General features: G+C 40.1%; 1 protein-coding gene across 6 annotated transcripts in view; it reads right to left on the bottom strand.

Moving 5' to 3' along the window:
- Positions 1 to 9,598: 9,598 nt before the first annotated feature.
- Positions 9,599 to 26,221, bottom strand: part of LOC144679970 (solute carrier family 45 member 4-like) — a 79,498-nt gene continuing 62,875 nt past the window's right edge. For 5 of the 6 annotated variants that reach the window (XM_078540989.1, XM_078540990.1, XM_078540992.1 and 2 more), the window contains exons 4-8: positions 21,629 to 21,808; positions 19,278 to 20,371; positions 16,679 to 16,778; positions 14,536 to 14,747; positions 9,599 to 13,988 (exon numbers count right to left, since the gene is read on the bottom strand). In XM_078540989.1, coding sequence (XP_078397115.1) covers positions 13,629 to 13,988; positions 14,536 to 14,747; positions 16,679 to 16,778; positions 19,278 to 20,371; positions 21,629 to 21,808 — 1,946 coding nt within the window. In that variant the 3' untranslated portion in view covers positions 9,599 to 13,628. The remainder of the gene's footprint in view (positions 13,989 to 14,535; positions 14,748 to 16,678; positions 16,779 to 19,277; positions 20,372 to 21,628; positions 21,809 to 26,221) is intronic. The other variant, XM_078540994.1, reaches the window with a different exon arrangement.

Raw genomic sequence — 26,221 nt, 5'->3', positions numbered from 1 at the left:
CATCCCTTAATATTGACTTCTGTCCTGAATACGTTTGGAAATGAAAACTGGCACAGCCTTGGTTCAATAAACACTTGGAGAAATTCAATAGATAGCTTACCTGTTCTTAACTTACCTCTTATGTTGCTGATATCCCGAATTTGGTCTTTGTTGTACCTCTGTCTCAGGTACACAAATAGTCGCTTGGTAGCACATATTATCCTGGAAGGGCAAGGTTTCTGAAAAATTTTGAGCAACAGGTGAAGCTAGCTGTTTCACGCTGCGACTATGCAGTAACAACATGAGTGGTATTTACCACTAACAAGCTGCTGCTGTCAAGCCAAAAAGACGTACTGCCTATCACATAAATGAGTAATGTGGTGTATGAATTTCAGTGCCAGTGTGATGCTATGGTATGTATGTAGACCATATATCCCAAAAACTGGTGGATCGTATCAAACAACATGTCCCAGCTGCTGTTTGCAACAGGCAGGGTACAGACCGTACTCAAGCAGCCCATGCTTGCAAAAGTGTCCAACATTAGATGTGATTCCACGATTAAGGATTATTTAGCAAATGTTGACCAATGTGCTAAGAATTACTTAACAACTTAAGATTGTCAGTGGGGCTCACTTTGTGGAACATGTGTGTGTACTGAAAGCTACATATATTAATACACAGAGCCCTGTTCTTTGCAGACAGAATATGTACAAACATTGCGCCTGTTTCCTCTAAGCAAAAGAAATGACAGCCATTCACTGACTCATTCCTCAGGGCAATGCCTTGACCAATCAGGGTCAAGCTGCCTGGTTTAAATTCCAAACAATGCTTCGTAGTTAACTGTCAGTCACCATCACTGGTGCATTCTCCATGGCAACGCCACTTGTCAACCCATCAGCACTCTTCACAAACAGTATAAATTGTTGTTTTCCCCCTTATATTAGTATTCTTGTGAGCATCCTGATGAATGAAAGACATGTCTCTTTTTTCAGCAATACTCAAGTTCTGGACTACCAAATAACTATTCATATGCTTTAATTAGATCACCTCTCATACTTCCAATATTCCCTAGAATTCAGAATCCCCTCATTCCAGGAACAATAAATTAGTGATGGACCAATTAATAGTGAAGTCCAGGACCCACATAGGGAAGAGGAAATATGTAACCTTATGAAAAAAAAACTGACTCCTGGGGTCAATTGATAATTTTCAAGACTGAGCAAGTTAGATTTTTTTTGTTAAGGATATCAAGGGATAAGTAGCAAAAGCCAGTAAATGGAGTTGAGATACAGGTCAGATATGATTTAATGAATGGTGGAACAGGCTTCAGGGTGACTGAACGGCTTACACCTGTTCCTAACCCATTAGCTTGGGGTCTTGGCACAGATGATAACATGGAACAGTGTGGATCATCACATTGTAATACTTTGGGGTGTTACAGTTTTTTGCTGATACAACTGGGTTCTATAAAGATGTCCAGAAAATTTTAAAGGATCTGCCCTCCCTCACACAGCCTCTAACTTTGCCATGACTGAAGCACTTCATATGCAATCAGGCAGGTCGTGCTGTGTCCCGAAGAGAATTTTAGTTGCGTTTTAATTACACGTTGAGCCATGCCTTAATTTTTCTAAGGTGAGTACTCAAACAAGTTTGTTAATGCTTTATAAATGGAATGACTGAATAACCAAAAAAATCAGTAAACCAGAATTTGACACACCTTGATGTTAAATTGTCCATCCCACATCATTGTGTAAGACCATAAGACGTAGGCCATTTGGCCCATTGAGTCTGCTCTGCCATTCAATGAGAACATGGCTGATCTGATAATCCTCAACTCCACTTTCCTGCCTTTTCCCCATAATCCTCGATTCCCTTACTGATTAAAAATCTCTCTCAGCCTGGAATATACTTAATGACCCAGCTTCTATAAGCCCTCTGCGGTAAAGAATTCCGCAGATTCACTACCCTCAGAAAAAATTCCTTGTGTGTCTTAAATGGGTGACCCTTAACTCTGATATTATGCCCTCTGGTCCTAGACTCTCCCACAAGGGGAAACAATCTCTCAGTATCAACCTTGTCAAGCCCCCAAGAACCTATGTTTCAATAAGGTCGCCTCTCATTCTTCTGAATACCAATGAGTACAGGCCCAACCTACTCAACCTCTTCGCATAAGAAAATCTCTCCATACCCAAGATTAACCTAGTGAACCTTATCTGGACTGCCTCCAATGCCAGTATATCTTTCCTTAGATAGGGGGACCAAAACTGTTCAGTATTCTAGGTGCAGTCTAACTAGTGCCTTGTATAAAAATAGGGAAGTCTTGCTAAAACTATACTTTATTCCCTTTGAAATAAAGGCCAACATTCCATTTGCCTTCACTATTACCTGCTGAACTTTTATGTTAGCTTTTTGTTATTCATGCACAAGGACTCCCAAATCCCTCTGCTGCAGCTTTTTCTATTTAATATTCAGCTCCTCTATTCTTCCTGTCAAAATGCATAACCTCACATTTTCCCTCATTATATTCCATCTGCCAAGTTTTTGCGATAGTACATTCACTTCCCTCATCCAAGTCATTAATATATATTGTAAATAATTGTGGCCCCAGCACTGATCCCTGTGGCACTTCACTAATTACAGGTTGCCTTCCTGAAAATGTCCCCTTATCCCAACTTTATCTTCTATTGGTTAGCCAACCCTCTATCCATGCTAATATGCTACCCCAACACCATGGGCTCTTATCTTAAGTCATCTTATGTGTGGTACCTTAAACGCCTTTTGGAAATCCAAATATATTACATCTACTGGTTCCCTCCTCAATGAATTCTAATAAATTTGTCAGGCATGATTTCCCCTTCATGAAGCCATACTGACTCTGCTTGATTATATTACACATTTCTAAATGCTCTGCTATTACAACCTTTATAATAGACAAACATTTTCTCTAACATTGGACAATCTTATGTTGTGGGGTTGCTTTCCTGTGCTCTGGATTAAGTTGTTATAAAATAATGAAGCATTGGCAACAATAATTTGCATCATATATTACCCTTAACATAGAAAAACATCCCAAGACACAGCTCAATTTTGTTTTTCGAGTATGCTATTGACAACAAATGAGCTAGTAAGTAACCAGAAGCTCAGTGAATGAAGATGGTTTTAACAGAAGTGGGTGTCTTAAAGGAGAGGAGGGAGTTGGGAGGTAGGCTGAAGGAACAATTGCCAAAGATTGGGCAAAGGGAATTGTGAGTATACAAGCAGGTCAGAGTCAGAGGAACAGAGATTTCGGAGGGTGGATTACAGGACTTGGAATAAGTTACAGAGGTAGGGACGGTAAAGCCATTAAGGAATTTAGAAATGAGAATTTAAAGTCAGAGCTAATAGAGGAGATTGAGATGATAGGTGAACAGGACTTGGTGCAAGATAGGTTGCAGATGTTTTGGATGAAGCTGCAGTATATAGAGGCTAGCCAGGAGAGCATTTGAGTTGCTAAGTCTCGAGGTGCAAAGGTATGAATGAGGGAGGGACAGAGACAGTGAAGGTAGGATACACCGGTGCTTGAACCTCCATTGTATGTAATGCAAAGAATATGTAGCATAAGCTGATGAAAGTGTCTTTTGTCCTCTCCATATATAATTGGAGGAAACTGGGGTCATTGGACAAGCAATCTCTACAACCACAGACACTGGAGAGAGATAATGAAGCTACAAAACTGGGCATTTTCAATGTATATGTCAGAGTTCACCAAATGACTTTGAATGTTGTCACCAAGTGACAGAATGTAAATGAGGAAGAAGGAGAGATGTTTCAAGCCAGAGGCCAATGGTGTGGATTCAGGAAGTGATACATTATTGACTATGCTCTGCTGCAATCAGTTGGTAAGAAAAGATCCAAGTCAATATAATTCCATTATTTCTCAGTTCAGGGTAAAGGAATAACAGGAAGACAGTGTGGTCAACCATGTCAAAGAATTATACAGAACTGAGGATGATGAAGAGGGATAATGAGCAATTGCCACAATCAGACATTGATTTGATGCTTTGACGTGGATGGATACCTGATTAAATTTCAAATAGGAAAGATGGACACGGATTTGTCAGTTGACATGTTTAAAGACTTGAGGGGAAGGAAGTTGAAATTGTGTTATAGTTTTCAAGGGCAGAAGAGTCAATAGTGTTTTTTTTGTTAAGGGAGGGGCATGAGTTTTTTTTGAAAGGCCAGGACTGGTACCTGAAGGAAGGGAACCATTTACAATGTTAGCATGGGGTCATAAAGTGGTGCTTTCCAGTTTGCTGGCAGGCCTGAGTCAGGGAAGGTGGGGCAGGGAGTGTCTGGCAGCAGGCTCGAATTGGGAGGTAGTGCCTGGTGCGAACATTTGGTGGGAGGGGGTTTTCAGGAAAGCAGCTTCTAAGTATGTCTGTCAGGGGAAGGGAGTTGGGTAGTTGGAGTCACCAGATTGTTATATTGTTTAACAACCCATAGTCATAAACAATTGGCTCAGATAGTTCGGTCTTAATACTCTCAGGGACATTTGATTGCGTTGTTTAAAATGAAGGATCCAGATTGTCTGCACGAAGCCTATTTGAATTAGAAAGGTTAGGGAGAGCTAGCTTTGATGTCATCAGAAGCTTTCCTATTCAGAGAGGGTCATTAACCTCTAGAACAAGTTCTCAGCTTGTGCAATTCACTATGATTGTGCAATTCATTGTAAGCATTCAGAAAGGAGAATCCGGAATTGGCTGGGGGTTTTATTTTGTTTCATTCAGGAGCTTATGGCGGTTGGTTGGTGGGGACATTTTTAAGGACAGTGACTAGGTAAGAGGAACAAGGGTAGAGGCAAATATACACTGTCGAGTTAGATGCAAGATGCAACCCAAAGAAAGTATTGCTAGATCAAGGTCGAATTTTTCTGGGGGTGGGGAAGAGGGCATATTACTCTCCCTCACACCCCTCTGCGGGTGGTCTTAACTAACAGAGTGTGACCTCTGCCCCTCAGTGGAAGGATGTCCTGCCCTTGAGTGCTGCCAGCCAATCATATTGGCCAGCAGCTCTTGCAGTCCCGTGAAGATCATAGATGGACACCGGATCCAGCAAAGTCCCAGCTTTTTGGGTGGGGAGGCATTAGGGAGGGCGACACAATCTTAGGGGTCCCCAATGTGCACAGGACATCCCCCTTTCTTCTTGCCCTTTCACCAAAGTTGGTAAAAGAAGGCCTTTTCATCCTCATCTGCCTTCCACTGCCAAGTGTTTATGGCAGTGGTGGGATTTAGGTCCTCAAGTGGCCACTGAAGGGCCTCAATAAGCCTAAGAATGGGTGGGCTAGTGTATGCCTTAACCACCCATCATGTTATGTGCCACCACTGTCCTTGTCTGCCAAAAACATACCTGGCAGGTGTTTGTTTGGGGTGGGGGGGGGGGGGGGGGGGGGTGGGGGGGAGAGAGGGCAGAGGAGGCATAAAATACAGCTCAAATTTGGTGACTTTACCCTTTGCAAGAGTCAAGATACAAGATGAAGCCAATGGAAAGAGAACATAGGATGAGGAAGACAATGCTTGCATACAAACAGGGGAGAGACCTTATCGTGAGTGAGACACAGCCAGAGAGTGTGGGTATCGCCAATTTGGTGCACAGTGGGAATTTGGTGCAGAGGGGAAGAGGTGCTCTTTGCATTTTTTCTTTGCTATCCAACTTCTTAAATCTTCAGAGTGGTCTTGCCCTGCTGCAGCAGTAGAGGCTACAAGGGAAAGGAATGACTGGTAAGTATTTACTACTTTTATCGCTTATAGTTTAAGGTCTTTTTGTGGTTTATAGTTTGTATATTCTGTAGTAACAAGGATCAGGAAAGAAGGGCCCCAGAGTAATTGATTTCAAAGCTTTAATTTAAAGGGATGAGTCATGGCAGGAGAACTCAAAGCCGTGGTGTGCTCCTCGTGGGAAGCCGGGAACATTTCTAGTGCCTGGTACCAGCATGTGTGCAGAAAGTGTGTCCAGCTGCAGCTCCTGGAAGCTCAGGTTTCAGAGCTGGAATGGCGGCTGGGGCCACTGTGGAGCATCCACAAGTCTGAGGGCAATGTGGATAGCACAGAGGTGGTCACACCGCAGCTGAAGGGACTGGAGGAAGGAAGGGGAATGGGTGACCACCAGGCAGTCCAAGAGAAACAGGCAGGTTGTTCAAGGATTCCTCTTGTGTCCTGCTCACAAATCGGTATTCCATTTTGGAGGCTGATGAGGGTGTTGGTTCCTCCAGGGAGTGCAGACAGAGCCAAGCTTCTGGCACCACAAGCAGCCTGTCTGTACAGGAGGGGAGGAAGAGAAGAGCAATAGTAATAGGGGATTCTATATTCAGGGGAACAGATAGGCACTCCTGTGGCCATCAACGTGACTCCAGGACTGTGTTGCCAGGAGTATTAAAGGTAAAACAGATGAGTTAAGGGTGAGGATTGACACGTGGAATTGTGATATAGTAGCCATCACTGAGACATGGTTGAGGGAGGGGGCAGGATTGGCAGCTCAACATTCAATATAGAATCTTCAGGCGAGGCAGGGGAGGGGGTAAAAGAGGAGGAAGTATTATTAGTTAAGGAGTCAGTTACTGCAGTAAGGAGAGATGATATCTTGCTTTGAGGGTAGAGCTTAGGAATAAAAAAGCGTCAGCCACATTGTTAGGTGTTTATTATAAACCCCCAGATAGTCAGTGGGAAATTGAGGAGCAGAGGTGTGTAAAAACAATAACAGGGTAATTATATTAGGTGATTTCAACTTTCCCAACATTAATTGGGATAGACATAGTGTTAATGGCTTGGATGGAGTGGATTTCTTGAAATGTGTATAGGAGAACTTTTTAGATCAATATGTAGAGGGTCCAACAAGGGACGGAACAGTGCTGGGCCTAATTCTGGGGAATGAAGCTGGACAGGTGGCTGAGGTGGTGGTGGTGGGCGAGCATTTTAGTGGTAGCGACCACAACACAGTACAATTTAAGCTTCTTATTGACAAAGAAATGCACAAGTTGCAAAAAAATGTTTTGGATTTTGGGGGGCGGTGGGGGTGGGAAAGAGCAGATTTTAATAAAATAAGGCAGGATCTGGCCAAGGTAGACTGGGAACAGCTACAGAGCAGTAGTGGGGGAACGTTCAAAAAGGAAATGCGGAGGGTACAGGTTCAACATGTTCCCTCTAGGGTGATAGGAAGGAGTAACAAGCCCAGAGAACCATGGATTACCAGAGATATTTAGGATATGGTGAGAAGGAAAAGAGAGGCTTTTAGCAGGTACATGGAGAGCAAATCAGCGGAGGCATTAGTGGAGTACAGAAAGTGCAGGGTGGAGCTTAAGAAAGCAAAGAGGGGATATGAGAAAGCTCTGGCTGGTAAAAGTACGCAAAATCCCAAGATATTCTATAAGTATATCAATGGGAAGAGGATAACCAGGGAAAGAGTAGGGCCCATTAGGGACCAATCTATGGGTGGAACCAGAGGATATCGGTGGAGTGTTGAACAAATACTTCACATCCGTTTTCACCCAAGGAAATGAGGCTGAAGGTATGGAACTCGGGGAGAGAGACTGCGAGGTTCTTGAGCAAACTGATATAGGGAGTGACAAGGTATTGGAGGTGTTGGCAGGCTTAAAAGTGGACAAATCTCAAGGACCGGATGATTTGTGTCCCAGACTGCTAAGGGAGGCAAGGGAGATCATCGCAGGGGCTCTGACCCAAATTTTAAATTCCTCTCTGGCCATGGGGGAGGTGCCAGGGGACTGGAGAAGAGCTAATGTGGTTCCGCTATTTAAGAAGGGTTGTAGAGATAAGCCAGGGAACTACAGGTCAGTGAGTCTCACATCAGTGGTAGGGAAACTATTGCAAAATTACGAAGGAGATAATCCATCTCCACTTGGAGGTGCAAGGTTTGATCAGGGATAGTCAGCATGGCTTTGTCAGAAGGAGGTTATGCCTAACACATTTGATTGAATTTTTTGAGGTGGTGACCAGGTGTGTAGATGAGAGTAGTGCAGTTGATGTAGTTTATGGATTTCAGCAAAGCCTTTGACAAGGTCCCACATGGGAGACTTATAAAGGTGGCAAATACACATAGGATACAGGGTAATAATAAGGTGGATTCAAAATTGGCTTAGTTGTAGGAGACAGAGGGTGATGACAGAAGGATGCTTTCGTGACTTGAAGCCAGTGTCCAGTGGCGTACCACAAGGATCTGTGCTCAGTCCCCTATTATTTGTCATTTATATAAACGACATAGATGACTATGTGGGGGATAGGATTAGTAAGTTTGCGGATGACACAAAGATTGGCCATGTGCTAAAGTGAGGTTGAGTGTCTTGGGCTACAGGAAGATATAGACAGGATGGTCAAAATGGGCAGATAAGTGGCAGATGGAATTTAACCCTGAAAAATGAGAGGTCGATACACTTTGGAAGGAGTAATTTGACAAGGAAGTATTCAATGAAAGGCATGACACTAGGAAGTTCTGAGGAACAAAGGGGCCTCGAAGTGTGTGTCCATAGATCTCTGAAGGCATGTTAGTGGGGTGGTGAAAAAGGCATATGGAATACTTGCCTTTATCAAAGGAGGCATAGATTACAAAAGTAGGGAGGCCATGTTGGAATTGTATGGAACCTTGGTGAGGCCACAACTGGAGTACTGTGTGCAGTTTTGGTCACCACATTATAGGAAGGATGTGATTACACTGGAGGCGGTGCAGAGGAGATTCACCAGGATGTTGCCTGGGATGAAACATTTACGTTATGAAGAAAGGTTAGATGGACTTGGGTTGTTTTCGTTGGAGCAGAGAAGACTGAGGGGCGACCTGATCGAGGTGTACAAGATTATGAGGGGCATGGACAGGGTGGATAGGGAGCAGCTGTTCCCCTAGTTGAAGGGTCAGTCACAAGGGGGCATAAGTTCAAGGTGAGGGGCAGGAGATTTAGGGGGGATGTGAGGAAAAACTTTTTTACCCAGAGGGTGGTGACGGTCTGGAATGCGCTGCCTGGAAGGGTGGTGGAGGCGGGTTGCCTCACATCCTTTAAAAAGTACCTGGATGAGCACTTGGCACGTCATAACATTCAAGGCTATGGGCCAAGTGCTGGTAAATGGGATGAGGTAGGTAGGTCAGGTGTTTCTCACAGACTCGATGGGGGAAGGGCCTCTTCTGGACACTGAAAATGGGGGACGGGGGAGAAGGGAGAAAGAGATGATAGGAACAGAGTGCAAAACAATGTCTCTGTCAATGAACAGCTAGATGAATCATTAACTGCTGCACAAACACCAGCAATTTAAAACAAAATTAAATGACAAGAAACACAATTACGATCACAGTGCTTAGATAACAAACCAAATGGAACCAGTCAATAACTACAATTTGAACTTCAACAGCCTGCAAATTATTCCAGGTTATACTATACAGGCTCTAATGTTATGTAATCAGGTCAACTGTCAGTACATTTCCATGTCATTGCACAATGCTGTTGACGCTTCAGCTACAAATTTATCAAGTAGTGATTTACAGGTCAGCAATTCTTGATTTTAAGGCTAATCTGCATTGGACAGGGATATAATAAATTAACAGAAAGAGATACACTGCAGTAAAAATAAGTGCAAACAGACAAAAATAATTTCAGAAATGTTTATTCTTCATGAAAGATAATATATTGAAACACTATAATGGAAGAATAGAACTTTTTTCTAAATTTCTTTTAAAATCAATTGAGTACACAGTTAAAATGGAAAGTGCTGAACAAAGTCACTGTTTCATGCAATGACTCATTTTAAATCCCTCCAACAAAAAAAAGCTTGAAAATATAGAAATAAAGTCTATGCCATTAAGTCACTCATATCATTCTTTGCTTTCATCCCTTTTTAAAAACTAAAGCATGTGTTTAACACATTTAATATTTCCACTCAGCAAGAGCTACTAGTGCCCCAACTTAATAAGTTGATTAAAAAAGCAGTCGTCTTTTGGCCGGTTCACTACGGAACCATATTTAAAATGAGATGCTTTTGTATAACCATTGGTATAAATTTGAGGCATTTGATGTATTTCCTCTGCTATTCCATCTAAGTGCAGTTCAATAATTACAAGGTGACAGTAAAGCCTCCTAAAACCATGGATCTATTAATATAGACAATTTTGGTAATCCTTAAATATACAGAAAAGAAACACCATGTACATGCTGTGCAAATTGGGAGCAATCACTGTCATTTTGGCATATTTCAGTTGTTGATGGATGGGTCAAATGTGAGATCTTTGCTGCATGTTAACAAAAACTAGCAAGCAACCAGGCCATTCTCCACAATTGAGGATTTTTTTTCAAACAAACAGACAGACATGCTAAAAGTACAATTGCTTTAGCTGTAGATCTGAATGTGCAGAATACACAAAACATCACAATCATATTTGCAACCTGTTCACATATCAGTTATACATTGATCATTGTCAACTAGGCACATCTTACAAGTGATGTGGCCAGGCAAAATTCTTTGCATTAAACAAAGTGAACAAGTCATACCATTAAAACAAATTAAGATCCTGGTCATTATCAAGATAAATAAATTTAAACGTGTTTGAATAGCTTTCCCCGTGCAAACCCTCAACCCACACCCCCATTGACATAGAACAGATGTCACAACAAATTGCATTGAGTATTCAAAATACTTCACATTCCCATTACCTTCATCCTCAAAGTCTATCATAGTATTTTTGTTTAAACAGTTAGTAGTTCCACTTTTGTTGGGCATGGGTTAGCAATAGATTTAAAACTCTTGACAAGCTCAAAATCAAAGAATTACATTTTGATTTTTTTCCTGTACAAATATAAAAAGGAAATTTGAAACTTTAAAAATTCTTGAGGGTAATTGTCTTATCACAAGAGCTCAGATATAAACTGTACCCAACACAAGCTGACATTGTTTGAATGGATTTGCTAAGTTCAGTAGTATTTTAAAATACAAAAAAATTCACAATATAATTGCAAAATAAATAGGACCTTGAAAAACATTTTAAAGTCTTTCTTGATGTACAATTGTGTGCAATTTTTTGTTGGATTGCCATAAGCATTCAAGAACCAAGCATACTACATTCACAGAGTTTTGCTTCAGTAGTCAACATCATGATGGTATAGAACCAATGTGTTGAACTACAGAATTTTTGCAAAGTCCCTTCCTTTGTCATTTATTGATATCTATTTGCTTTGGCTAGATGGTGCTTTTGTTCCAAACACATGTCCTTGCACTGCATCCACACTTCAAGTATTAATAATGGATTTATGATGGACTTCAATAGATTTTACATACAATGCCATTATTATTTTCCTGGTGATGACACAGCACAGTTTCTTCATGCATTCAGAAGTCTATTTTACAGCAAAGGTAGGTAAATAAATTATTGCAACATTTGTTTGATTCGTCTGCACGCGACAAAACAAAAACTCAGTGGTTTGTCTCAGTTTTCCTTCTTTCTCGGCACATTGTGAAAATCATTCTGAATTACATTTCTCAATCTAAAACCAGGCTGAGTACGGCCCAGACTAATCCTGGAAATATCAAGGCTTTGACAAGTAGTTCTCACTCACTTCAGCATTAAGAGCTTTTGTGCAGCAGAAATTATTATATGCTGCATTCTGCTGTCTTGTCCTGATAGCAACAGGCAAAGCTTAAGCAACTTCAGAATTGTATCTATAAAAACAGGCCATATTTAGTTTCAGGCTTCTTTGGCCCCAGCTCAAATTTCAAAAGAATGACACTTGAACTTACATCTGGTAGTAAAATATAATCCTAATTGTTGCTCAAATCTGTTTTCCTATAGCTGTCATTTCGGGGGTGTTAAAACAATTCCCTCCATAGTAGATGATTTTCTAACCTATTACTTCAAGACTAGAGTTTTAGGACTGTCAATTAGAAATGCCTCAGTCAGAATTGCAGTCTCAAACAACATTAAAACTCTGAATCCACACTGGGAGAGGTGAAACAGTTTTGATAGTCTGAAAGATGGAAGTTTGTTCCTGCAGAGGGAGAACTAGCAGGACCTGCCCCATCTTGTAGAAATGTGCCTCATCATGAAGAAAGTCTTATATGAAAGAGAAAAAAAAATACAATTGGACCATATTTAATTCAGCCAACAACCAGGCAAAGAAGAGTACAGAAAGTTCAGCATGAAGATAGCAGATCTTTTACACAAATCAGTGAGGATCTTTTAAGAATTTGTAAGCCATTTGTATTTTCAGGGCAAGTTCTCTATTTAGTCTTTGCTGATTCAATCAATTATGTTAGCATTCACATCAGATGTTTTGTTCTTCACTTTTTCAGGTGAAGATATGAAAGAAATGAGCAAAGTTGACATTAAAACAAATTTCTGCTTTTGAACTCTCAAAGGAAAAACCTGGACAGTTGCTATCTAAAACAAATAAAGGTACTTGATAGGATAGGTTCAAATTACAAGAGGCCAACATTCCAGTTGAACTGGACACAAGACAATTCTCAGATATTTAATCTTGGCTTATTAAACCTCCTGCCTCAGCAGGTTCTCTTCTCACAGCTCTATTGGCCAACGCTGAAAGGGCGGCCAAAGCAAAAGGTATAAGGATACGCTCAAGGTCACTCTAAAGCTTGGAGGCATAAACACCACTGACTGGGAGGAGAATGCTGCCGATCGCTTGGCATGGCACAACCTGGTCCATCAAGATGTAAGCTCAGTGACTCAACAGTGAGGCGGAATGGTGGCTGCAGAGAAAGGAGAAAGAAGCCACCCTGGAGCTGCAGTTTCCACCCCTCCGTGCCCTCACTGCGGAAGAACATGTGGATCCAGAATTGGGCCTCTGTCATCTGAAGTCTCACCAAGCCTGATGGATGTCAGTCTAGACTCTGAGAGACCGCTGATAATTATAGTAAATTCTCTCTTGTCTAAAGACGCTGTCCATTATATATAACTTGTTTTTTGTAATTAGCTTACCACAATAGTTAACAGATAAAGCCAATTAACGATATGCATCTGACATGATAAAATTCAGCTGCTCATTTCTTCCTATATTTATAGAGTCAGCAAAGAGTTCATGGCCTACCTGGATGAGGATAGCATACATAAAGGAGAAAAATTTGGCATAATGCAGTTTGAAAACAAATTTAAATTCCCCAAAAGTAGATTGTTACCAATTGATTTTTAGTGTGGAAATGTTCAATGGCATCTTCGTGGTCAAAATTGCAATTTCAACATTCCAATTATGTTAAGATAGGCCATTTTAAAAAAAAGTTGTGGGGCCTTTTAGGAAATCAATTGTTGCAACAAAATAGAAAATCTTTACTAGCTACAAAATGCCATGTTTACGCAGTAGATCAAGGCGACTTTTTTTTTGAATGGGTCAAAAATCTGTCTAGTCACTTGATGCCTCACTGTAGCCTTTGGTACATAAAAGCAGCAAAACGTTCTGAAAATATTCACTGTTTAAACTGGTTTAAAAATATGTTGCTTATTGTGAAACAAACCATTATGTCTCTGGGGCAGACTTTTACCAGAACCTAATGCGGTTAAGTTTTTGCCTTTTTTTACCCTACAAGGTGGGTTAAAGACTACAGAAGAAAATGGAGAACAGGAAATTTGTTGCGTACTTCTGATCACAAATTTCTGGAATGTTTTGCTGATGTGTCAATTCACAGAGCTGATTCGATCTCCACTTCAGAGATGGTGCCTTTACGAGTCAGCTTCAAAACAACTGGCTTCTCTGTATTTTTCCCACCGCTTTCTGAAGATGCCATCAGAGTCTCTCTATTCTCTTCCTCCCCTGGATCTTCCTGGTTCTCAGGATATATCACAAGAAACAAGGCAGACAGAAAGCCAAGAAATGAACCAATGGATGCCACAATAGGGATGACTCGAACTGAACCAACTGCTTCCACCACACTGCCCAGTGCTGATGCTACCAGTATTTGGGAAATATAAACTTGGCAAGATAGGATTGCGCAATCTATACCAAAGCCTCTCTTGGAGTTTCCAGGACTGTGATTTCTATACTGCAAAACAAAATTTAAAAAAGTTTGACTAGACTGGAAAATGAAGATTCACCTTTTAATAAAACATACAATACTCAGTAATTATAAAATTAGAATTAAAAATTAGGAACAAAGTCAAATACGTTAAATACTGGATGGCTCTTAAGCCCACCAACTGTATAATTTACAAGAAGTGAGAGTACCTTTCCCAAAAGCACACAGCAGTTTAGATTAGTGGGTTATTGGACATTTAAAAACATCCAAACACAAATGTCCAACTGTTTTTGTGCTTTTCATTTAAGTCACAGGTTCAACTGTTCAATCATGATACATGCCATTTAGTACATCTAGATAGGAGAAGTGTGTTCCATTACAACACAACACCCAGAATGCTCAACTGACACTCCTGGAGTAAGGATAACCAGTTCTCAAAATAATTGATTAGGTAATTATGCAGTAATTTAGATCCCATCTTTAGTCTACATAATTTTAGAAAGAATTTCTGCTACCAAGTACTGCAGTTTTAAAACAGTGGTAACAAAAAGAAAACCTCAAACATAAAGCTTACCGTTTTCATTTCATGGTATTGTCCAAGGAGAGCATAAGGACAGTACGAGATACTCATGGACACTATTCCCATTGTACTGATCATTATCATTGCCACATAAACATTTGGAAAAATAGCCATCACTGCAGTACCAATCGAAAATCCCAGTGTTCCCAATATGTAGATAACCTTAATGCTCAAATCATAGTTGTCCAGGTACTTCTGCAAAATGGCTGCCAGAAAAAGAAAAATAATTGAAATTTATGAAAAAAAAAATCACTGATTTAATGAGATACTTCTATAATTTTAATCAAGAGCTACCAACATCTTAAAATAATTAAAATCACTATTTTTCCAGCAGGTAATAATTTGGTTTATTTTAGTCCAACATTCTGACAATACACAAGCTCACGTGAAGTGAGCTCTCCTGATTTGTGTACACAAACCAACTTAAACAGGGTGGAGGAAAAGGGGAAATTGCCTAATCTACCTCCTTTGCAGACTTCAGTTTGTTACCTTGTAATATATATGCAGCAAACTGAATTCATATGAAGCTATCCAAAAATGCAGGGGCACATCCACATTCCAACACTAAATATTAGATTTTGCCTTCTAGCTGTTAATCACTTAACAGTACAGGTTACTGTTTGAAGCAGAACTACTGAACGTACTGACATTTTACATTACTTCTGAAAAGCTGGCAGTCAATTACAATCACTGAAGTTTGAACTTTTTTTTTAAGAAAGCAACACTTTACCCCTTGGTAGTACAGGACTTGAATATTTCTGAAAAGAGACATGCTGCCAAAGCTGTCTTCCACTCATCAGGACAAACGCAAAATGTCAAAGGATCACAACAATTTATACCATAGGAGAAAAGGGTGGTGATTGGTTAGCAAGTCAACTCTGATCAGCTAAGAGGTTGTCATGGAAAACCCAACAGGAAACGTAGGCTCCCTAAGCTCCTGGGCAAGGCACAAAGCTTGAACATATTCCGTTTGTTTGCAGAGAACAGGTCCCTGTGTACTAATGTACGTTGCTTCCAGTAAGTGTAAATGAGCCATGTTATGAGCACAACTGATTATCTTAAATCGGTTATTTAGCTATTTGCACACTCAGAATTGCTCAGCAAGTGCTGCTCAATTGCTGAATCACTTCTAATAGAAGATGTTTTGTTTTGAGTTTTGCCAGCTTGGGCTGGTTGAGTACGGTCTGCACGCTATTTGTTATTAGCCTATAGTTTCCCATTGCTTTCTCTGTGGCAATGCCTCAGCCAGGGTTAACTTGCCAATCAATCAGTGCCCTTTTCTCATTTAGTATAAATTGTTGTGATCATTTCACATTTGGCCTGATGAGTGCAAGACGAAAAAGCTTTGGCAACATGTCTTTCTTTTCAACATGTTACCCTATAACACAAGGAGGTGCTTTATCCAATATGATCTCTCCAAAACATCTTACTCAATTGGAAAGTTTAGCAGTTCCTCACTGATAGACACTTCTGATGAACCAAAGAATTATGGCTAAGTTATAGGCTCTTCCAGAAGCATTGTACACCCCCATTCAGTAATCTAGAATTTCATTTGATCTTCAAATTCCTCATTATTCTGCATCAGAGCTTTAGCTGTGAAGTCAAGAGAACAGGACTAACAAATTCAGAAACTATATGCAAAATATACACTAATGCTAGTGAATTAGATCAGTACAGTACAGGTTTTAGTACTTGGCAGCTCTTTGCACCAAATTGACCCATGTTGCGCTAAAAATCAAACCTCTTTGTTCATTGCTACATTAAAACATCCTCTTTAAAAACACTTTTTTTTTAATGGCTCCCAAAAGCAGTATTACATAGACAAAGGGACAGTCTACTGTGCAGTTATGAAAACATTTGGATATCATTGTGTCAGTACTAAAGAGTACAACTAATCTCCGTTCATGACCTGCACATTGTTGCCTTGTGACCTTTCACCTACAGCTAAAGCATTTTTCTTTCCACATTGACAGCAGTCTAACTACATGAAGTATTAAAATGCTCTTAAAACACAATACCTAGCATAATCATACAATTGATTACAGCAAGTGTGCAGGAAAATCTTGGGTTTAACACAAGAACTAGATTTTATGGTAAACTTCAGCCTGGATCTGGCACAGTTAGCCTCAATACTAACCCGAACAGATGGCAGCAGTAACAGCATAAATAACAAGTCCCCAGCATCCCATCTGTACACCAGTGTTATAGTTCCAGAGCTCAGTAGAATTGGAAGGACCCTGGGGCGGGGGGAGAAAAAAAAAAATCAAGAATTTTGATTAGGCCAACATGAACACTAGTGACAAATATTGCCATTTGTAGTTCAATAACTGCTAATATTTGCTATTAATATTTCAATATACTCCTGGTCATGGTGGGTGGGGAAGGGGAGGAAGGGGGGATAGAGAGAAAAGGAATTATGCCAGAGATGTAGACACAATCAACTTGTTAATAGTTGAAAAATGTGGAATTTTCAGAGGATTCTGCTGTAAGGTTGGATTATCAGTTGGGACCAACGTTGAAAGTATGACTGAAACCTAATGCAAGAAGAAATTACTATTCTCTATTTTTAAAAGAGCTACTGTCCTTGCTATGCATTTTGTTTATTCATAATGTTTTATTTTGGAGATAGAGACACATACACTATCCAGTTTTTATTAGTCAAATTTTTTTCTTTGGAAACTCAGCCCTCATAGGTATCCATTTGTGTTGAGTTTCTCTGGTCAGTGGCAAATGCTTGTGTATAAGAAATTATTATTTATACCAACCCCTTTGCAATTAATGATTGCAGGCTGAGTTTGAGGAATGGATGTAAAGGAATTGGGCAAACACTTGTCAACAAATAGAATGCTCTTAGAAAACACTGATTTCCCTTGCAGGTCTTTTCCAAGGTTTCAGCTAGAATAATCGGCGAATGCAATTATGTTAGTGAGTCACTTGTTCTCTTACTTTCCTGCTTTGAATAAGTCAGTCAATCTGTAATGCTCATTAACACCTCCTCAAGCTGCCACATCATTCCAATATCCAAGATGGCCAAGGAGATATCACTGCTGCTTTCTCAGTTCAGTAATTTAGCCTATGCTCTGGCTTGTGCCATGTGGTGAGGGGGGAGAAAGGCCAAGGAGAGAGAAAACAAATGATCAGGCCCTTTCCAGTGAGTGAATCATTTCAGATATTCAGATTCAAGTATGTTCCCTCCTCTTAAAGGAAAATTACAACGTGCTGTATACAGCAAGATGCGACTTGAGAACCTCATTTAAAAAAAATAGTTTTGCTTTCTGCAAGAAAACAGATCAAGGATGCTGTGCGCTAAAATGAAAAATTGTGTACATCTAATGTGACTGAGCACAAAGTTTACCCATTAATTATTTTACAGTTCATTTAGTTGATGTTTTAAGAGCTTGGATATTGTTAGAAGTAAAAGGTCAAGTCACACATTTGCATTTCATCCTGTTTTCTTAAATCATGGCTGCTTCATACTCTGGCTTTCCTTATCCCGCAACATTGGCGATAATAGAAGCTAAAGGATTAGTCACTGGTTACAAAAACAAACCTAGTGAGGATGGAATAATACTATCCAATGTATTTGTACCAATACTGAATTGTGGTCAGAAGAACCTTTAATCATCTGGATACAGTACTGAAATATTCCAAACCCGATTTTACAATTAACATTTTAGCTTCAAGTAAAGTTGAACTGGAAAATTAAGCAGCCATTTCTTTTATCTGCACCATCTTTGTTAATAGTTCTGATTAAATTAAAACATGGTATGTCTAGCAAAGGGGAACTAAGTCACTGACAAAGAATATAAAGAGATACAAGGTCAAAGAAACAGAAGTAAAGTTGATCACTACAGTTAAAATGCTAGCTATAGCATAATACTTGCGTCCTTCCATGCTGTCATTGCTAGAATTCTCATCTGAAGTCAATCGTCCCTTCTTTGGATAACACACCCACTTTTCCAGCAGATTCTATGCACATTATACTTACTATAAAACTTCATACCATTCAAGAATCTCAACATTTAATCTATTCCTTTCTAAACTTATGTACAGTGTGTGGAATTTCATTTGACTTATTCTCAGTTCCAAACTCGCTGCAAAAATAACCCAAGATTTCAATCTGGAATTATGCAACTTGATTTAAACCAAATTCTATTTAAAGTACAGATGAGTTGACACCTGGCACCAAGCTGTAAAGGTGATGGGAGTTTCAGCAAGGACTAAACAGCATATTATAAGATATTTTTTAATCATCACCTTCTTCCAAACAGTGAATACCATTGAAGAATACTAACACATAAGCAGTCAATTAATAAACTCCTTCAGAGGATGATTCTACAGAGGAATAAGACTAAGTGAGTGGCTCTGTTCAAAGACAGCACAGGTACAATGTGCTGTACAAAAGGCCTCTTTCAGTGCTTAAATTTCTGATAGTCACCTGGATTTCACTATCTGATAAACAAAATTGAAAGTTATAAGATAAATATCAATTATAGTATAGCTCATGTCGCCGAAAATATGGAATCATCTACAGAGCCTAGTCAGGGTCACCCTAATCTAAATAGGTTAAAACTTTCTTTGTGAGTGGACATTAAACAAGGCCAATTGGTTTTAAATTCCACAATACTGAATATTCTGCCTCATCTGTTGGAGGAAATGGGTTTAGTGGGTGCACCTTACATAATCAAAAGATAAGAATGAGAACAAAGAAAATGGTTAAACTGAAAATAACTTACTTTTGGATCTCCTCCATAGATAACCTGCCCCATGAAGTCTGTGTAGAACACTGCAGCTCCAATCACTGCAAACCAGGTTACCAGGTGACACACACACAGTCTTAATAGCTCCTTTGGCATTTTCAGCATTGACAACCATAGAAGTTTCACAGTAGTCTCAGTCTCTCCTTCCTCGCTCTCAGTATCACTGCTGGAATTGGTCACACCACTCCGGTTACGTTGTCTCTGTCGCTGCCTTTGTCTTTTCTGCAGATCGTACAGGTCATTCATACTCCGTGAGGATTTGATTAGGACAATGGCATTGGCACGACGGAAGCGGTAACGGTGGGAACCAATCTTGCCATAATATGAAAAAGTGTGAGATGGCTGCCGGTAGAACATGTGCCTCCGCCTACGCATGGAGCTGCAGGTCGTTGATTGTTTAATTCCAATTCCGCTTGTGTCATGGTTAATATTACCGTTACTGAGGTCATCAGCACGTCCATTTGCCACTTTGGAATCAGTCTTCAGATCATTCTGTGAAAAACCTTCAAACTCATGTTCCCTGAGCAAAGCAGATACTTGGTTGAACCTGGTTATAATCTCCTGGTTGTTACTTTTGGGTAAACTTGATAAAGAGTGACACATGCTATCACATTGGTCCTGAAAAATAGAAGGTTCAATGTCCTGCAAAAATAGCAACTCTGATTCAATTTCTATTGTTGCATCAGGCATGTGCAAAACTGAGTCACTTTGGCTCCGTCCAATGTTTACATCCAGGAAGTCGAGGTCGACATCTTGCGCAGAGTAGGTTTCATTAGGGAAGACTGAAGCAGAGTAAGGTCCTTCCTCGTGGAGCAAGTCAAGCCGTGGGACTGGCGGGAGGCTGTCATTTAACTTAACAGTACCACGCGGCTCAGTTTCCTCGTCAATTCGATCTTGTTGAGGGTTATATTCCTCTTCTTCAATGCTGAAGAGATGCAAAGCAACAGACACAGAAAAGATGATGGCTGCAAAGAAGAAGAGGACCTGTTGTTGGGATCCGAAGATCTGGCCCAAAGTGGTCTGTGTCCAATCTAAACCACCTAGCATATAGCCAACAGCTCCACCCAGACCTAGGGAGAAATTAAGAGGTGAAAACCAATTTAGATTCTCAATCTGCAGCTATAAACCATTTACCTTATTAAAAAGATTTTAAACGCAAGTTCTAGTTAAAATTATGAGCTGTCTCCTGATACAGTTTTAAAAAAAAGATAAACTATTTTCTTCTTTTGTGAGATGTGGGCTTCGTTGGCTGGACCAGCATTTATTTCCCATCCCTAGTTTCCCTTAAGGTGGTGGTGGTGAGCTGCCTTCTTGAACTGCTGCAGTCCACGTGGTGTAGGTATACCCACAGTGCTGTTAGGGAGGGAGTTTCAGGACAACAGTGAAAGAGGGCAAGGAAGCCCCAGATCAGCCACGCCCCATAATGAATGGCAGAGCAGTCTCGACAAGCCATATGATCTACACCTTCATATCTCTTATGTTTGCGTATTCAGGACTTGAAAAGATCATTGTGATCCAGCCCAAAAGTACAATAAAGACTTTAATATCCAGTTAAATAGACAGCTGTCTCCTGAATTAGCTAAGGCTACCATATATACAGGCAATCTGTTCCATAACTTTTCCACCATGTGTGAAGTAGTTACATTTAAATTCACTTCTAAACTCAAGTCATTGGCCCCAGGTTGATAACATTGCAGTTATGTCTGATAATTTATATTGGATTAGTCTATCAATACCCCTTTAGAACTTTAATGAAATCTCCCATGAATCTTTGTTTACTGTGGATCTTCAACTACCTCAAGTTTCCCCTTGGAGCTCAGGTGCCCAATTCCCATCTGTCCTATTGTCCTTCTTTGCACCCACTTTAAAGCCAGGATATCCTCCTAACTGCAGTAAGGTGATCAAGATGTAGACAGTACTTCTAGCCGGGGCTAAACAAATGTTCTATACCCTCTGCCATTGAGCATGGATTTTACTAACTATCTGATGCACTAATACGCCCACAATATTTATAATTACAAGCTTATTTTAAAAAAATTTATAAAGTACATCAAATATAAAATTCCTTTAGAAAAGCCTTCTCATGCATATTCAACTAAAAAGCAAATTGGCCAATGGCCTTTAAAAACAGAGCAATTTAACAAAAGGTATAGGAACATTCTCACCCAAGGATAGCTGCACTTTAAAATCATACACATACTATTTTTTACACCCATTTACATAATTCACGTCAAAAACCACAAGTTTTAGCAAGGTCTCCATCCTTTCGCATTTTACAGAGGTAAATTTAAAAAGAAAAATAAACTAAATGAAAACAGGTTACAGACCTGCAGAAAATGCATGGATATTGAGTGCCATATCTTGCTCTTCAGTGTCTGCTACATCCAGCAAATAAGCTCGGATTGGTCCCTCTGTTGCATCTGCGCAAAAGTCCAATATTACTACACCTAAAACAGTCAGGACTATGCCAATTGGCTGATGATCCGGGATGTCTCCGATGGCTAGACCTGAGGAACAGAATTTCTAAAAATAAAACAGGACCGCCAGAAACATGTTTGCACTAAAGCTACTACACAACTTTCAGGGTCCCAAAATGGATGCATTTCAATTCCAAGCTCCACTATCTCAAAACATCATTGTCTTGTTTTTAAGCCTTTTGTATTGTCATGATAATGAAGCAAAAAAACACCGGAAATATTGGGCTTTAAAAATAAGACCCAAATTTTTAAAAAATGCACACAAGCCGCAGGCTGGAATGCTGCAGGGTGACTCCCTAAGAGGTAATGGAACCCCACCCTGTTGCCAGACAAGGTACTTTCAAAGACATCCAGAAAATAATTGCTCCCTCTGGTAGAGGCAATGGGAGATGAGAATCATCTCATTAGAAATCTTGCGAGTAATGCCCAGACAGATTTGCGAATTTGCTTCCCACTTGGAGTATACAAAGAAGGGGTTAAAAATGATCTGAAAAGTTGCTCCGGTGTCTGTCTGTTGGTGGGTGTTCTGAGAGATCAAGTGCTGCACGTTTGACTCAGAAGTAACAGCCACACTCGGTGCCCCTGCAAATCACCATTTTTCAGACATCCTGATCTATCTCCCTCCCTACTGAAGTCAACTCTACCGGAACTGACTATTCGTCTACCTGAGGTAACACTACTGGAACCTTGAAACTGACCATTTGCCAATTCTACTGGAATTTTGAATTGCAACGGCTGCAACGCTCAATCACCTACTCCCCATGAGTCAAGGACTGTTCTGTACGTGTTCACTTACTTCAAGCTAAATTCTTACTTTTAACCCGTATGGCTGTATATGCATGTGTTTTATCCTTTCTTGCCTTTAGTGGTTAATAAACTTACTCTTACCTTTAACTCAAGAAAGTCTGATAAAATTGGCTCCTTCAAAACCAGAATGATCAGGTCTGGGAAAAAGGTATCTGCCAAAGCTATCCTTTTTAGATTAAATCTTGTTGCGACCAACAACGGGGGAGTGGGGCAGGGGGTTGCGCTGAATAAGGACAGGGAACCAGTTCATCTCTCCTCACCCGGAGCATAACAATTTGGGGGTATCCCAGCCAATGACAAAGACAAATTAAGGGGTCTCACCTGGGTCAACAACTTTGGGGAATCTCACCTCGGGGTGGGTCGTAATAAATTGAAGTGTTCGTTCGGGATTTAAACAAATTGGGGGCTCGGAGTCTGGAATATTCTTTCCCCCATAGAAGAAATGAATGAATTAGGAGTGGGGAAGATAAATTGTCTTTCTGAAATCAAATTTTTTAGGAACTGCAAAACGACTTTGAGTTCATACTACTGAAGTGTTAAAAGGTCCACTTCGATGCCAGTACCTTTTTAGCAGAACCAGAAACAGTTACTTTTGAGGATCTAAAAGTTAGGTCCCTCACACAGTTAAAAGAGTTAGCCAGGCATTTAGGATTAGAATTTCGACTGAAAACCAGAAAACCTTAAATTTTAAAAGGGGCTAATGGTCTACAGGTGGAAATTGAGGACGATGAAATGGATAGCATAGCAGTGGAGAGATTAAAATTGAAGAAATGGAAATTAGAATTTCAGGAGAGAAAAGGGAATTTCAGGAAAGGGCATGAAGAGACAGAATTTCAGCAGAGAGAAAAGGAAAAGGGAGTTTCAATCAAAGCTTAAACCGAGGAGCATGCATCCTGATGGGTCCCTTGAAGACACCGCTAGCTCAGACTTGAGGATTGAAGCAACCCGGTTTGCTCATCTAATCCCCAAGTTTGATGAAGCAGAGGCAGAAGCCTTCTTTATATCTTTTGAATGGTTAGCACAGTAGTTAAAGTGGTTAATCCAACAGTGGCCCCGATTACTGCAGAGTGAGCTTTCAGGGAAGGTTCATGAGGTTTACTCCCCCCTGACTGAGGTAAACGTCACTGACTATGAGGCAGCAAAAAGGGCTATATTAAGTGTGTACCAGTTAGTGCTGGAGGCGTACCGTCAGAAATTCCGTACCCTCAGGAGACAGCCTGACCAGACGTACCTGGAATTTGAAAAAGGATCAAGGAACTTGCTCGGAATGATTGGGTCGGGGAAACAAGGTGTCTGCGAAAGGGATCCTTTATAGATTAAATTAAATTATTGCAACCAACTGAGGGGGGCGGAATGCTGAATAAAGACATGGAGCTAGTTCATCCTCCCTCACCCAGGGCATAACAATTTGGGGTGTCCCAGCCAGATGGTGACAAATTGGGGGCTCTCGCCCAGATCAACAACTTTGGGGAACCTCACCCGGGGATGGGGCGTGACAGTATAGCAAAATAGTTTGGTCAAAGGATTTCTTAATTCAGCGTGTGAATAACAAAAATGTTCCGCATACTTAAATTCCAAGCTGAGTTTTACTTTTAACAATGGTTAAAACACAAGTGAAATTACCTACCCTCATACTGACTTCAAATTGTAATTTTACTTTTCCACTCAACTTAATCCATTCCCTTTCTAATCTTCTCCCCTTGTCCCCACAACCCCACACAAAAAAAACGTCAAAATCCTGCACTTCCCTCCTAAGACTCAGATTACTGGGATGTGGGAGCAATGTTTGGAGATAATATGCCAGTTATGCTCTGCAAATACAAAATGTACTGTATGTTGAGGATTTCTGTAGTTGCATCTTGTTAAAGGTTTCAATTCCGAAATCAACATTACATATCTTTAGTTAGCTTACCAGTGAAGGAAACTGGATCTTGTGAATTGGTTACAACCACTTATTAATTTCATCTTTAGCAAATCTAACCCCTTTGAGGATAAATCTTTATCAAAGAAATAGAATTACAATGGCCCAAATTTTGCTGTGAAAATAACAGTGAGGTTACTGTTATATATGTGCAAATTGGATAACAACTTCTAGTGACTGCTGTCCAAGATGCATCCCACTTCCATAAACTGTGTGAAAAATGGCACCTCATTGTCTGGCTCCCCATTCAAATGTATTGAGTACCATGAAGTTCTTGTACTTCTGTTTTTGATCTGGACTAAAATTGCCACCAAAAGTTAGGCAAGTCTGATAAGTACCTTTTAAATTACTGTCAAACAATCTCTCAAGCACTGAAAGTTAACTTTAATAGGTGTGGAGTCTCATTCTTTTAACTTTTAATTATTCCTGGAATTTAAAAAATACATTAAAAATCATCTCTTATTGCCCTTTTTAATCCAATCCTGCTTTTCCTCTATTTTGTTTTCTGTACCCGAACTGACACAGAATTTATTATAATTTACATTTCCTGGTTCAGACCCTGTGCTGATCATTAGTGGTTCTTCAATCTGATTGTCCATTTTCTTCACCAATTTCCTGTGCTGCAAAACTTCATAAAAAGGCAATGGACTGGTGCTGTTCATTTACAGCTCACAGAAAAATCTGGTTCATTAGGTTCCAAAAAATTGATGATGTAACGAGTGTCAATCAATATCCTCATGCATTTACTGACTTTTCTACATAACTTCCATTCTCATTAAACAATTTCTAATTTCATCTTGCGTGCTTTAGTTTTTTTCCCCTTGTTGCAATAGAAGTGCAATGAAATCTATGAGAAGGTGATGTTCTATTACATTTTAAACTTACCTTTAGGCTGTCTTAAATTCGGTAATTTCTTATTATATATGAAAATTTATACATAACTATTCTATCAAGTCTTTCATTTACAAACAATGTCAAAACTGTACCAATCAGGAAACTGCATAAAACTAAATTATATTCAGTAGGCATGAGGAACTGTGTAAAGAAAATATTTTAATTTTTCCTTGGACTGTGGCTTTAAGATTGGACTGTGGCTTTAAAACCTACCATGGCTGCATTTTAAAAGGGATGTTTACTAGAGCAGGAAGAAGAAAATCTACAATGTTGTTATCTCCTAGAACAATGTGTGCCAGATTGGACAGAATGGTGCTGGAAAGGAGACCTGGTTTAAGAGGGAACTGCCCAACGATGGTGTTTTGATTGGCTCCTGACCAAGTGGCCAGGTTGTGTGTAAGGATAGTGCAGTAGATCAGCTCCTAGCCTGAAAAGAGGAAAGACCTGAAACCTCTCTCTCCTGTGTTTTGTAAGACTCCAGTAATCCTGCCGTAGTGGCTAGCTGGCTACTACTCACATCACTGTATCCTGTTTTCTTTGAGAAACCCGTCAGGAGGAAAAGGGGGGGAAAAATATCACCAGTAGAGACATTAAAATCAAGTTTCAACCAGAGAACCACAGGCTGCATGTGCTGGGAGACCACGTTGTGTCAACCACAACAACCTGCAAGGAATTTGGAAGAAAGCAATCAAAGTCAACCCATCTAAATCCTGAACTCCAGATTGGTGCTATTGAACGGTTTTATCTCACCCTTAAAATTCATGTTTTTGCCTGGCACGCGTGCATGTAAGGAGGGATAGAGTTTAAGTTGTAAGTTATCA

This window comes from Cetorhinus maximus, chromosome 4 (assembly GCF_964194155.1).
Source record: "Cetorhinus maximus chromosome 4, sCetMax3.hap1.1, whole genome shotgun sequence".
NCBI lineage: Eukaryota > Metazoa > Chordata > Chondrichthyes > Lamniformes > Cetorhinidae > Cetorhinus > Cetorhinus maximus.
This window is presented reverse-complemented; position numbering and strand designations above follow the sequence as displayed.